Source organism: Polyergus mexicanus, unplaced genomic scaffold (genome assembly GCF_030449975.1).
Source record: "Polyergus mexicanus isolate NDT 795.1 unplaced genomic scaffold, iyPolMexi1.0 SCAF_10, whole genome shotgun sequence".
NCBI classification, from domain to species: domain Eukaryota; kingdom Metazoa; phylum Arthropoda; class Insecta; order Hymenoptera; family Formicidae; genus Polyergus; species Polyergus mexicanus.
Window position 1 is genome coordinate 1,824,546 of NW_027223330.1, and position 15,370 is coordinate 1,839,915.

The window sequence follows — 15,370 nt, forward strand, 5'->3', positions numbered from 1 at the left end:
GGGCAAAATTTTGTTTGTTCCATGTTTGTAAAACATTTCATTTATTATTTATAAATATATTTTAGAATGCGTGTTCTTTTTTATTATATTATAATATATCTATATTACTCGGGTTTTTATAGAAAATCGATGCATCCAGTTGGCCGTTTATTCATATATAACAATATTTGTATCACATATTGTTTTTTATACGGACGAACTCATCGATCGGTTCGTAATTGAGTATAATAGAGAATAATAGAAAAAATCTCAATGAATAGTTACATTTTATGAATCACGAATCTATGACGCATTATTCCTTTACTCTCATTAAAAGAGAAGAGAGCTAATTACATTTTATATACATATAATATTTAACAATATCGTTCATAGAACAACATCATTCTCTCTTCTCACAACAACTCTTGTCATATTAAATGTCTTTGCATTTTACGTATTGATATATTTTTGAAGTCGATACATGCTGCATGTCGTTAAGAGCACATGTTATTTGCTCTCATTAGAGTCTATTAAGAAGTCGGGTCGGCACGATTGCGATTTTACGCGCGTGAAATCACTGATGGTACACGCGAGTTGCACGCGAAGCGATACGACGTCACTGGGTATTATATCAGCGACGAGTCTTGATGCTGGAAAATACAAACGGCAGTGTATACACGATCGATAGCATTGAAAATCATCTCGTTGACCGCTGGCGAGCGGCCAGCAGCCGGCGCGATCATAAATTCCGGGCTTCTTTCGTCCTATTTTCCAACGCGTTTGCTCTCTACGCGAGAATCGCTTCCCCTCAAAAGAGTTTACTCTTTTCAATTCTGTTTGACAATCTCGTTTCCGTTTCTGTTGCAGTCAGAGACGATTTGCGCGTGATTCAAGGAAGCAACAACACGACAGCACCATGGCGTTCGCCGGGCTCAAAAAGCAGATCAACAAAGCGAATCAGGTAAGTGTCTCTCTTTGCCGCGGAAGCGTTTTACTTCATGGAAACTTGGTAATGATCTTCTTATGTGCGCATCAAAAGGATCGATATTATTTTCCGCGCATAATAATTTATTTACGAAAATCATTAAGAAATGAATAAAGTACTTGAGGCTCTATAATTTTACTCACAACGTTTTAAATATCCAAATATTTGTTTCTTGTGTATTAAAAAAAATTTTTAATCTATATTTAATATTAATCGATGGAATTATCCGAAGAATCGTCTTGTGCCTAGATCATTTCTTTATCGAAGAATTGAAATTCGAGTTTTTCTTCGCGATTTAATTATTCTAATTAAATCATGCGAGATGCCTTACGCGCGTCTATTAAGTTATTGATTTAGCGCTTATGAACGTTAAGGAAAAAAGAGTCATCGCGCTAGCGATTCGATGTTGTACACGTGGTACGATACACGAAACATCATTGAAAGTTTAATCATCCGCATTAAGGTAATACGTTCTTGTACGTCAGATTGCAAATTTGACCAATTACCGGTGATGCATTGCTACTTAAGGGCGAATTTAATGTTTCGGTACGATGCCGCCAACTTTCGCGCAGTCGTTTCGTTCCCGCATCACGAATGCGCGTTGTCTTAATGCGATTACACGTCGCCGGGAAACTTACGATGGTCCCGTGATGCGGCTAGATTCTCCGGGGCCATCAGAATATTTAATGCAATTGCGAAAACAAGTGAAACGAGGTAAAACACGGGTTAATTATTATCTCTGTATCACGCGCGAAATCGATATCCTCTCGGCATTCCTCCAAGTTTCCCGATATACGTACGAGAATTTTTATTATGGAGGACCTCCGCGATTTTCAAGATCGCAGAATCCGAGGAAATATAAGAGACTCTGCGGAACGCGTAAGATGCGCGAGAATCTCCGAGAAATATCCCGTAATCGTAAAACTATTTTACACCAAAACAAAGGGACATTCTTTTCTTTTTCAATAGATGACGCTATATTATTTATTCTGCGTTCAAATGCGAAAGTTGGTATATATTTTAAACGATTCCTCAATATAACTTTATTTCGTCGAATATATATATATTACTGAGATATGACAGCTAAGCTCTCTTTCTCCGACGAGTTTGTCGATGCTAATTATCATTTGGTCCCAGTATGTCATATGTAGAATTTTCGTATCAGTCGCACACAGTTGCAATATTATCATCCTGCCATGTTTAATCTTGGAACGACAAGCGGAGGGACATGTTTGCCGGGTTGCAACGACCGTGACTAATTAACGACTAATTGTTAATTGAAAGAAACATCAGCTCAAGAGATATCAGCAGTGGTATTTCATATTAATGAAATTAAATCATAATAAATACGAGCGGTTTTTAAAATTCTGGAAAGTATAAAGAATCGCGTTTAGATCATAGAAAAAAATTGTATTTTTGCGCATAATTTAAATATTAGTTTAAATAGAATATAATAATTAATATAATAAATATAATATTCGCCTATTATATATTAAATATAAATGTACAACAAAAAAATTGGGGAATTCTGTTTTTTTATTTGATTTAATAGATCTCTACTTGATTCTATTGATAAAAACAAGATATTAATATTAAACGTGTAAATTTTTTAAATAAAAATTTTTTGTTTTATTGAAAACGTAAATACATGTATATAAAAATCGGAATTTTATTTATCTATCTAAACCAATATTTGAGCTTTGCGAATACTATTTTTACTTTCATCTAAATTGAAATTCTTTATACTTGCCGGATCTTCCGTCTGTATCTATTACAATCTCGTTTCACGTATACAAAGGATTTTCGTTGGATTTTTTATATTGGAAATAATTTATCGAAGAGAATTTCTGTTGGTTAGAGAAAAATATTTTATAATTATGTAACATACGTCTGTTTTTGTTTTCTGGTATCTTCTCATTAATTTCGCAAGTATTAATATTTGTCTTTGGCATCATGAAAATCTGTGTAATACGATGGAGACGTATCTCGCTCAACATGCATATCACATGTATGCGTGCATTCTTTAATATTGAATAGAAAAACTTGATTACGAAATTCTAACATTGATGCGAAATTTTGTTTCGTAATTAAACGGAATGCTTACGTGTCGTGAAATCCCACGTGTATGGCAATTCTGACGCATAATATTAAAATTGCCGCAATTACATATTTCCATACGGTGCTCGTAATTACAGATACAGAAAAGTATTGCGTTAAAATGCGCATTAGACTTTTTTTTTTTTTTTTTTTTGTTAAGGTGACATAATCTGGTAGAAATTAATGATATCATATGTATTTGTACTGATTATTATTATACTCTAGTATTATCTGATTTAAAAAATAATTTAATGCAAACGTAAAAATTACATTAATTTTTAATTAATTTTCTTATTTATATATCTATTATCTTGTTGTTTTATATATTTATACTGTACAATGTGTAATTTTTTTCTGATATACATATATATATATATATACACACATAGGGTGTCAGATATATACATAGACGAATACTATTATATTCCTTGTCAAAAAGAAGTATCATTCTTTTGGAAAAGTGTCCAAAACTGCATTATCTTCGAAATATCTTATATTTTTAATAGAGAGATCATATCTTTTATTTTGGATAGGACAAGCTCCAGGTCTTATAATACAATTTACATTAAGAGGACTCGTCTTGCCGGCGACTTTGCGCGTTGGCGGGATGTTATCCTGGCCTCGATAACACGCGCTGCAAATGCCAAATGCGAAGCCGCGCGAGCGGCAAAAGTTCAATCGAGCGAAAAGCGCGAGCGAGCGCCGTGTCAAACAATGCGAATTATTGCGCGCGGTAGCTCGCGGCGATTGTGTAACGAGCAATTTTAAACTATCGATCGCTCGCGGTCTCGGGATAACTTCTCGGGGACCGCACAATGCCCGTCCGCCGAGAAGTTATCACTCCATCGAAATCCTCGGCGATGGACGATGGTAGTAGCTTCTGACCTTTACTTCCCTAATTCTGCTCTCGGGATTCTTGTAGCTAACGAGAATCGCGGTCGGTCGACGTGTCGGCGTGCGAAAAGTATTCACATTCGAAATATTCTTATATAGCGACGTTATTAAAAATTCCGCATTACACTCTTTATAACGGATGTGGAAATGAAGATTTTTTTCCACGAAATGGGAAAGTTAAATTTATTTATTTATCTCATGAAGTTTTTATTCCATGAAAATTAATTTTCATGCCATTTTATGTTATGTAATATTAGTTTAATAGGTATTCATATTATTTTGTATTATAAATTATGCAAATTTTCTAAATGTCACTTTGCGTCGCTATATGAAATTAATTTCTAAAATAACATACGCTCGCATTTTAAGCTACTTCATTATAATAATCATTAAAATAATAGCTTAGTGCATATATATTAATCTAGAAATTTATTTTACGCAGTAAATTTAAATATATTCAACATTTTATGTAAAAGCAATCAAAATTTTGATTAACATAATTTTAGTGTTTGATATAGTAATAAATTTTAATTTTTGTAATTTATTTAACTTTTTAATAAAAAAAAAGTTATGGAATTACTTATCAAATCAGTCAATCAGTCAAAAATTCGCGGTACATAAAGATTATATACTTTAATCATAATTATATTTAATATTTACTCCAGTATTTAAAAATTTACTATGATAATTTGTGAATACATTCCTAATCGGCTTACTACGATTTGCAAGGGCAATTTATTTCCGGCTAATATTGTAATATATATCTTCGTATAAAGCTATAGTTCAGTATTAGCGCACACGCAAATAACATCTCTATGTAACATATTGCGTCTCGATGAAAATTGCGTGTCTATCTCATGGAGCATGTTGGGAAACCCGGAATCAAACGCACACGCGCACGCACACACAAATGTACGCACGTAGCTACTTCACTTTCTGCAGCCTAATTACATTTGCCACGATATGTATACATATACTCATACGCGCGCGCGTGTGTGTGTGTGTTTGTAGGCATATAGTCGGATGTAGAGTTCTAACAATAAGTCATGCCGCCAGGTCGAACCTCGCAATATCACGGATGTCCCGTTGGTCGTTATCGATATCAGGACGATGGCGAACGGATATTTTTATGACGCTGGTGCTTTCTCGATGTTGTGACTCGTTGATGATATTAGAGGCGGATCGATCGCGTGCGAGGTTTCGAAAATAGGATGCATCCGCATCCTCGTCTTCTTGAAATTAAATTTTTCATCCTCTGTGTGCACACACAAGGATACAATTACCGGAACATCTTCCTTGGTTCTTGATAGAAACAACGCTTTCGCGTATTTGTTTTTAATTAAATGATTATATTAGTTTAGTAATAAGAAATGCGCGCAGCTGCTTGTAATACATAACTATACGCAAACAAATATAAATTATATGTACATTTTTAAAAATGTAGCTTCACGATAAAATATTTTTTTAATTAAAATTATGTACGTTGTTATATCATTATAATATGACAAGAATTAAAAATCGTTAAATAACAAGTGCATGAAAGAATAAAAAAAGTGAAAAATATATCATAATAAAAGATAATTAATAATTTTATAAAATTTACTTTTATAAAATTTTGAAACACGAATAAACGACATTTAGCAAATAATATAAAATTTCCACAGAGTAAATATTACAATTTATATAGATATTTTTTTAATATTTTTTATTTAACGGGCGTTTAATTATCATTAATTGTAATTATTGAAATTGTTTTCTCGTCTCTTTTGAAAGATCATATTTATTGTGGCTATTTTTTTATATCAAGCATACAGTTGGCGCGGATCTATCAATATGTGAATTTCAATATCGACTTGATATCGCGCATGCGAACATATATACGCCTGCGAAATTTGACACTGATTAAAATTACTTTAGTATTCCATCGGTGACTGTGTTATTGTAATTCGAGTTTAAAGATTACGTTTCAGCACGAATTGTGCCCGTTGAACGGAGCAATTAATCCTTATTTAGATCGGTAATTGTATCGGATTCGTGACACGGATACCTTTCTTTAAAGGCCGTTTAAAGCCGAAAGAACGACGCGCCAAAATGTGTGGCAAAAGCTTTACGATACGCATCATAATTTTACTCGCGATCTTAAAATTCAAGCTTTTATTTAAACCGATCGAGTTTGGAGTTGTATTCGTTGCAAGAATTATGAATCCACTATAAATACCATCGTTTTCGAGCTTCATTTTCATTGACATACGCGACATTTTTCCAATTACATTTTTATATAATTGATGTTATTTTTGAATAAGAATCGTTCTTAAAAGAAAGTACGAATAGTAATTTGCAATTAATAAAATCTTAAGTTCTCGAGCTCCATTTCTCTATTTCTCCGGAACGAAACAAAGGGTTAGATAATTGATTATGTAAAATATTTTCTCGTGTTCATTATTTACGCTCTTTTTTTTAATATTAATATATAATCATGAAATATATTCTCGCTCAATCTTTATTAGAGAGAAATAAATTTCATTACATATATAGCGAAGAGAGAAAACCTATTAACGTATAATGTTACATTTTCAAGTTAGATTAAATTCTCTCGTTCAATCTTCATGAAATTTTAACTTCTAAGATTTCCGATATATTTTATATTTTCTAGTGATTTTATTTCTATTATATTGATGTTTACATCTCATAAGGCGATCTAAATCGCCGGAAGCAGAAAACGTGCGACATTGCAAATCTCTCGATGTAGGTCAACTTTACTCCGGAATGACGGCTACGTCCTTGTACGCACTTCTGAAAATGGGTCATCGTTAAATATGGGTCAGGGTCTTTTTCTCTCTCTCTGTCTCCGTCTTCTGCGAGCTATTCCGTTCGCGAAGCTCCTGGCCGCTTAGCGCGATTATAACCGCGTAGAATACTATCATTTTCCACTCTCCTCTTCGTCTATGCGATGATGAATCGCGTACAGGGAAAAATAAATTGTATGGCATTGTATGATGGAATTATATTTGTTTATTGTCGAGGAAGCCGATTTTTTTGGTTAATAGAATGCGATACCGCGAATTAATCAAACATTTTTCCGATTATCGAAATTACCGAATTATTAAATATAGAAAACGTTTGAAACGTGTTTAAGATAATTCTATTTGAAACATATATGAAGTTTTGACATGTGTAACTCAATGAAATAAAATTTAATCGAAGCTTGGAATTTTCAAGCCGATAGTTAAAATTTGTTCAATAAAAATTTTATAGTTGTCACAAACTTTAAACGATCCGATCAATTTTTCGAATTTTGGCGTGTATACTTTTTTATATTAGAGACAGTATACGATGATCGACGAGTACTGTTAATATATATTGTATTATTGATCCCCCATGAAAAGACCATACTCTTCTGTCGGTGATATTTTCTTTGCCTTTAACCTTCCTTTCTTTCCTCCTCTCTTTCTCTCTATCCACTTTTCAAAGCCTTAACCTCTGATTTTACCTTTGGAAATATCCTGTTATTCGAGAAAATCTTTGTCGTCTTTCAGGATAATCTTAACTTACGAGCAATTAATCGACCTTGTCCAATCTACGTGGTCTGCGAAAATATTATAGGCTGGTACTCATAGCGATTTATATTGACCAGAAAGATTTCCGGGAATTACATGTGATGGCGATTGCACGAGCGTGAAATACTTGTCTGAAAATTTTAAGATTTATGCGCCTTTCTAAACGCTAAGATATATCAGCCTTTTAGTTTAAAAAATTTGGTACATTATAAAAATACGACTTTTTATGATTTTTAAATTTTTTATTCTTCAAACACCTTCCCCCGAAGTCTTAGATTATCTACTTCGAAAATCTTTATACAATATTTACTTTTCTTCACTCATATCTTCTCGCTTTAATTCTCTTATATCCAGATGAAGTCTTTCAATTCTTAAAATTACAAATTTCCATATTTATAATTGAAGCGATCCAATGAATATTATATTTAAAAATTATTTTTATTATTTTACGCTTATCAGCTACTTGACAAAATGCGAAGTAAAAGATAAGGTATCGGCTATATTTTTGATATATTGTATTTCATCTTGATTGTCTCGGCATTGAGAGTTAAATAAGGAAGTTTTGACAAATTTAATTAACAAGAAGTTTTCCAAGTTTTCACAAGTACAAATCACATTTCCCGTTAATCTTACTGGGTCGGATTAAAAGATCCGTAAAGTCGATGAGAAGTATTGTTCATTTGGCTAAAGATAACAAATTTCTCTTGCAGTACATGACGGAAAAGATGGGCGGAGCAGAGGGAACAAAGCTCGACGTTGATTTTGTGGATATGGAGAGGGTGAGTAGTATATTTCTGCGCACTATGTGCGTGTGTATATATATATGTGTTAAGTGAAGAAGAACGCCTTTCACATTTTCGCACGGTTTCTTTGTGAGGACGTCAAGAAAGAGATGACTTGCACGTTCTATATGTCGGCATTATTACTGAATTTCAAAGATTTACCCGGCTTCTCCTGGCTTTTCCCATGATCCTATCAATCATTTACCAACCTTCAGAGAGCCTTCTTAATGCCTCCGTACGAAGTACGAAGCCGGAAAAACGTTTTATCTATCCGTCTTTCTAAATACAATCGATTGCTTTAAGTTTGATATAATACAGGTGATCTGAACAATGTTCTCGAAAACGCTTTGTCAATTCCTTGTGAAATTGCCCTTAATTCTGTGATTCTCTATGAAATCTCATAGCGTTTACTATTTCTATATAAATCTATGACGATTTTAATTTTGAGATAAATAGAAATGTATGATAGAGATCTCTTCTTACAAATTATAAAGCCAAGATTCAGGCAAATGTTCTAATTTGTCAAAAATACAGTGATCAAATTTTACTCATGTTGAATGTATCAAGAAACGCTAAACACAAATGTAAAACAAGAGGATAGCTTAAGTTGGCAACTGCATTGTGTGAAATTGTGCAGATATTACTTCTAGAGGATAATATCTCGAATACTTGGCTCGAATCAATAAATTCATCTCTTATATACGGATCGTGAATATAATTTCCGCAAGCCTTAAAAAGAATTTCTCGACGTTCTCGTCAATGCGAATCAAGGCAAGAGACAAGAAATTCACATAAAAACGTCACGCGCAGAAAACAGACGTGACGTACGAGCTCGTGGATGAGCTGCAGATGAAAACGAAGGAGTTCCTCCAGCCGAATCCGACGGCGAGGGCGAAGATGGCAGCGGTCAAGGGCATCAGCAAGCTCAGCGGTCAGGCGAAGGCCTCCACCTACCCTCAACCGGAAGGTGTACTCGGCGATTGCATGCTAATGTACGGCAAGAAAATGGGCGAGGACAGCGTTTTCGGTACATACAATTTCAAAATCCGATACAATCGTGTTGAGAAAAGAAATTCGATCCGCAGCTATCTCTATGGATAAAATTAAAATGCTTCCGGATACAAGCCGTCTTCCCTAAAAAATGTTCTTACATCAAGTACGCTGCTATTATATTTACTCGTAAAAACTAAAATTATTATCATATACTTCGTCCGACGATATACACGATATATAATTTTCTTTTCTATAAAATTTTTTTTACTCCATCGATTTTTCATTCGAAATTTTTCATAAAAATTATTCAATAACTGTTTTAAAACAATGAAAATGGTTTTTCGAGTTACATTGTTGTTCGTTTACATCGAAATTTATTGACGTTCGACGCGAAATGTAATCTGATGATTAAAGAGATGGAGAATTCACTCCTAGGCGATCGCTCGATAGGATGTATTGTCTAAACATGACCTTATTTTTTCATTCCTATCAATTCCCATAGCCCAGGCTCTTATTGAAATGGGCGAGGCCATGAAGCAGATGGCGGACGTGAAGTATTCGTTGGATGACAACATCAAGCAGAACTTCCTCGAGCCGCTGCACCATCTGCAAACCAAGGATCTGAAAGAAGTGATGGTACTGTTATTAGAAAAGTTGTGTTGTTCTCGCGCTTGCGGCTAGAAAAATCGTCGCGCTTCGCGTACGATTCTGACGTTCGCAACACGTTCGATTTGATTTGTTGTTCCAGCACCACCGGAAGAAATTGCAAGGCCGTAGGCTGGACTTCGATTGCAAGCGAAGACGTCAAGCGAAAGGTACGTTAAAGTTTTCCTCCTCATGTATGTGCTCTCGTTCTCTCGCGCTCTTTATTGATTTATGCAGCGAACGGCGTCGCGCGTGTCCTTGCACGAACGCTTCTCGTAGCTCGCAATTTCAAGAGTTGAAATAAAAACCACGATCCAGAAGGGAACGTTAACGCGCGCGTAATAATGCGACATGATGGAAGATTGCACCTCTAACGGGGAGGAGCTAGAACCTCACGATCGTCATCTCCGTGTGATGTCGTAAAAGAAAATGATATTACGACAAAGCTCTCTGATGAGGCGAGGGGTAATACGACCGCAAAATCGTCATTTTCGCATAGATAAAGGTGTCGTGACCCCTGCCTCCCGTGACAAGCGAAGAATATACAACTTTGATAGAAAAAAAAGTCACAGTTGCAAAATCTTTTTTGTCGAGATTGTGATGCGAATAAAGCGCCGAGAACAATGCGCTATGAGAAATAATTATAGCCGCAAGAATGCGTTTTTTGAATAACAAATCTTTTTTTATATTTCTTATATCACTATTTTCTTTTTTCATATAAACGAAACGCAACTTTTAAACAAGATATGAAAATAAAAGTTTATAATTGCTTTGTCATGTTTGTTAATGTACCATATCTGTTTTTATTGCGATATAATTTAAATTTCACATGATACTATCTGAGTTTCGCGAATTTTAGCATTAACTATATTACATTCTGCCTAACGAACGATCCGCTATTCCACAATATTCTTTCTTCGTTTTCCAAGTTTTATATAATTTCTACCTCGATTCTTTGCTTATGCTTTTCCAGCGAAATGATACAACGGATTTTTAAGAAAAACTTTACTTCTCACTGTTGGCATGCATATGAAAAAATAAACTCGTGTTTCATATATGATTTACTCTCTCGAAATAGAGTCGTTAATATGAGACTGTTGCATGAATACATAAAAATTATGCAATTCTCGTGTTTATAATAGAAATAAGATTTCTCGCTTGCACGCGCTGCGCTGCATGAATACAATCGAATAAAAAATCAGCGCTATATTATGGATTTACAAGTAGAGCGAAAGGAATGCGAACACTTTTCTTTAATGTATCCACTTTATATGCATTAGGAATTAATTTTCATATAATTAACTTACATATCAACTGTTTTTGAGTTATTTATAAAAATATGGGATTAATTTTGAATATTTTGATTTGACGGGGGAAATATTTTAATCCGTATTTCTATATTTTATAAATATTAATTTATAATAAATTTATATTAATCTTATATTATATATTTATATATATTAAGTTTTTTTTTTTTTTTATATTTTAATTGTGTATGTGTGGATAGACAATACATTGTACAGAAAATAACTCTTACATATTCGTTGAAATTAAAAAATTTCAACAATGATTGTGAATTATTTCGAATCTTCCATTTATTTGGAATGATAGATATCTGATGATTAATTACGTTAATACATTTCGTTATCGCGATTCTTTCACGTTATCATGATTAGCCTCGAATAATTTTTGCTTTTTACTGATTGGTATGATATGCCTGTTTTTCGTTGGGCTTAACGATTAGCAACTGGGAAGAGGTCCGCTAGTCCGCATTTCGGAAGCCCAGCGCGATCGAGCACTTCATCGTCGTATGCTGGTATGGTGACTTCCGTTACGCGCTTAGGAGCTATCCTTGTCGCTATTCCGTATTTTTGGAGTTTCGCCATTATTACATATCGTCGAACGATGCGTTTTCTCTCATTGGTAGTCGCCTGTAAAATTCCACTAAAATTTCCAAACGATAAAAACAGTCTCGGAATAATAAACGTCCGAAAAATTTAAAGTATATATTTTTTAAGATATTTCTGAAAAATATACCGTTGGATATTTTTAAAAGATTCATCTAAAGGATTCAAAAGATTAGCCCTTTAGATTTTTCTGTTGCGCTCTATATCATCGTTAGTTTCGAATATAATTTGATAATTTCACAAGTTATTGTCTACAACGATACTGATACACGCTTTTTTAAGAAATATGCTTGCGAGTTCGTAGAATTAATTACGCTTCTTCATCGTCCCTCTTGCGCTGTATTTTAAGTGTTTAGATTTAGGAAGCAACCCTAGTAGCGCAACCTTTTTAATGCCGTTTGCGGGGCAACCGTTTGCGAATAGGTTCTCACGTTTCAGACGAAGAGATTCGTCAGGCTGAGGAGAAATTCGCGGAGAGTCTTCATCTGGCGCAGATGGGCATGTTCAATTTGCTGGAGAACGACGTAAGTCGTCGTCGTCGTTAAATCTAAAATAAAGTGTCGACAAGTGCGAGCCAAGATTTTCACATCGTTTCTTTGCAGATCGAACAAGTCGCACAACTGGCAACCTTTAGCGAGGCTCTTCTCGAGTACCATCAACAGTGTACCGAGATACTTAAATTGTTGACGGAGACGCTTTTTGAAAAGTACGTTTGTAACAATAGTATACGTTGCGATGAAAAATTATTATAAAAATCAATATCCATAAATGCACATTAAATGTGTTAAATATGAAATTAAATTTCTTCACGATATAGAGATGGTCGGGAGTGTATTCTCTGTGATTTTTTTTTTTCTTTTTGATTTTTTGACGCGAATCAGAATTTTTTAGAATAATGCACGTTCGTTTTATATCAGTGCATTTTTTTAAATAAATAAATGAAATTTTTTACTTGCGAAAGGTCTTGATATAACTGCTTTCATCAATGTATTTGAGCGACTGTATAACAGTCATTTTCTTGGACAATGTCTACGGACGAATCTTACTCTTTAGGAAAGAAGAGGCAATGAACCGACCAAAGCTAGAATTCGTGCCGAAGACATTGGCGGATTTGCACGTGGAGAGTGGATTGTCGGACCATATGAACGGTGGGAACTTCTCCCTTCACGGTAAAACACATTTCACAGATACTCCACACACGGCGCGACGACATTCGGGTGGTCTGGCTATGTCTAACTGTTCCTTATTCCTTCTTTATTTTTGTTATGCCGGCGTTTACGTGTCCTTACGTGGTTCCATATTGACCGATATATATATATTGCATCTGTCTCTTATATTTCTCCCCCTTCGGCGAAACCACCCAATATCAAATCTTCCCTATGCTCTGTTCTCTCGCACAAATTTTACTACCTACGCTTGTCAAAACTAATCGAAATGATACGCTTAATTTTATCTTCTGAAATTTTATCTCGTCCTTTTCCTTGCGATATGAATGAAATGTTATATTCCTATAATCTTTTCTGGATTGAATAATTTAAATCTAAATGGAAATTTTATAATTGGACAGTTAACTTAATATGAGTTAATGTAAATGAGAAAATTGATCATCAAAATGAATAACGCGAATTAAGGGAAATAAAATATATAAATTCAACATTTTTATTTTCTATAATTAATTTAAACATAATTTGAAAAGATATTTATCTAAAGATATTTATCTAAAGATCTATTTGAGGAATTAACGAGTGGGAGAATGTCAATGTTCGATTAGTCCTGTCCTAAGGTGAATCTTCGCGTACTAATACATTTATCGTACTGTCAATTAAATGTTCGACGTATCGAACATTGGTTCTTTAAAAGGATCGATGTCCGTGATTACGCATGGAATACGCATACACATGCGCGCGCGCACTTTCGTCACACTGTCACATTATCACACTATTCTTCCTCCAATTGTGCTGTGTGTATAATGTGGCATACCTGTCTGTCCTTCTGACACAATGTAGGGGCAAGCCGAGCCGGCTCTCCGACTCATGCGGACGGGAAACGCTCGCAGCTCGAGCTATTTCCGGCCGGAAACCCGCCACAATCTACCAATGGTAAACTTTGCATGGGGGTTTCCTTCTCTCTCTCTCTCTCTCTCTCTCTCTCTCTCTCTCTCTTTCTCTGTTCAGCGAACAAACGAATCCCTCTCTGAGTCGCTCGAGGGTGGTTGCACCAACTGTTGCGTTGTTAAGGGCGGTTAATACCGTCCGTAATTACCTAAAGTTTCTCGCTTTCTATGCGATAACACTGTTCTGGAAATCCAATAACGAATTCTTTATCAAAATCAATAGTCGACACTGTTGGTGCAACTGTGATCCGGTGTCTCTTTCATTGTTCTTTCGACGAAATTATCGCTTTCTCGTATAATGATGCCGATAATCAACCACTGTATGCATGTTTGTTAGTGCCTTGCCACCCTGTGCCGTAGTAAAAGACTATGCTGTATAGTTTTTAAGTAATTAAATAAACTACAACAAGAAGGAGCTCATTAATTATAAATTCAACTCTTGTAATAAAATTTATTATATCAAAAAAATTATTATGTTAATAAATTCTTACAATTATAAACGTGAAATAAAATTCGATTTACCTTTTTCGTGCAAAAGAGATGCAGCCAAAATTTGACAGAACAACTGCATTCTAATTTGTATAAAAATATATATATATATATATATATATATATATATATATGAGAACATAATTTTTTTATTATATTTATAATATAAAATTTATTAATTTTAGAAATGTAAGTAAACTTTAAAAGAATATATTTTTTTAAAGATATTTTTACGAACGATATATTAATTGCACGTAAAAAATCAATAAACCATATCCTTCTTGCTTGCATAGGCTTCAATTAGCTCATGCAGCTTTCATTCAATTAAATATTGTTTCTAATCGAGAAGTTTATTTTCATCTTCTAACATAAATGTCATTATCTTATTTTCGCATCTAGAAAGAAATCGATATCGCGCACTGCTGTCAATGCTTGGCACGATGTTGTTCGCGCGATGATCCACGCGCGACCATCGGGTCGTTGATTGTTAAGTATTGTTGTAGTTTGAATGCACTGCAATACACGCGCAATCAGCGCGACGCGTTTCTGTTAGATTAGCCCGGCGCTTTCGGTAGTTTTAGCACACTCGTGCCGACTATTTTCAGCTTCACCCTTGCCCTCGCCGAGCAAATCGCCAGCGAGGACGCCGATAACACAGCCGAGAACGCCGTGCTGCACAGCCCTATACGACTTCGAACCCGAAAATCCCGGTGAACTTGGATTCAAGGTAAAGTCGCGATATTATTCGATCCGACTGCTCAAACAACGTCGACGTTTTTTTCAGAAAAAGATGTCTAGGAAATGTTTAAAAGATGTGCGATATCATTTAAGATGTCCTAATCTTTCAAACATTCTTTCATCGAAATATTAATTTCGGATATAATTTTATCTATTTCAAGTTGATTTCGTAAATACATACGAGTTCGCAT

At 34.6% G+C, this 15,370-nt stretch overlaps 1 protein-coding gene across 8 annotated transcripts in view; it reads left to right on the plus strand.

The window, feature by feature from the left end:
* Endoa (SH3 domain containing GRB2 like, endophilin-A) overlaps positions 1-15,370 on the plus strand; it is a 31,965-nt gene that overhangs the window by 10,280 nt on the left and 6,315 nt on the right. For 4 of the 8 annotated variants that reach the window (XM_070302359.1, XM_070302367.1, XM_070302365.1 and 1 more), the window contains exons 2-11: positions 847-940; positions 8,223-8,291; positions 9,105-9,321; positions 9,790-9,923; positions 10,036-10,102; positions 12,263-12,363; positions 12,442-12,545; positions 12,893-13,008; positions 13,846-13,938; positions 15,047-15,168. In XM_070302359.1, the coding sequence (XP_070158460.1) occupies positions 896-940; positions 8,223-8,291; positions 9,105-9,321; positions 9,790-9,923; positions 10,036-10,102; positions 12,263-12,363; positions 12,442-12,545; positions 12,893-13,008; positions 13,846-13,938; positions 15,047-15,168 (1,068 nt within the window). In that variant the 5' untranslated portion in view covers positions 847-895. The remainder of the gene's footprint in view (positions 1-846; positions 941-8,222; positions 8,292-9,104; positions 9,322-9,789; positions 9,924-10,035; positions 10,103-12,262; positions 12,364-12,441; positions 12,546-12,892; positions 13,009-13,845; positions 13,939-15,046; positions 15,169-15,370) is intronic. The other 4 variants (XM_070302360.1, XM_070302361.1, XM_070302363.1 and 1 more) reach the window with 4 other exon arrangements.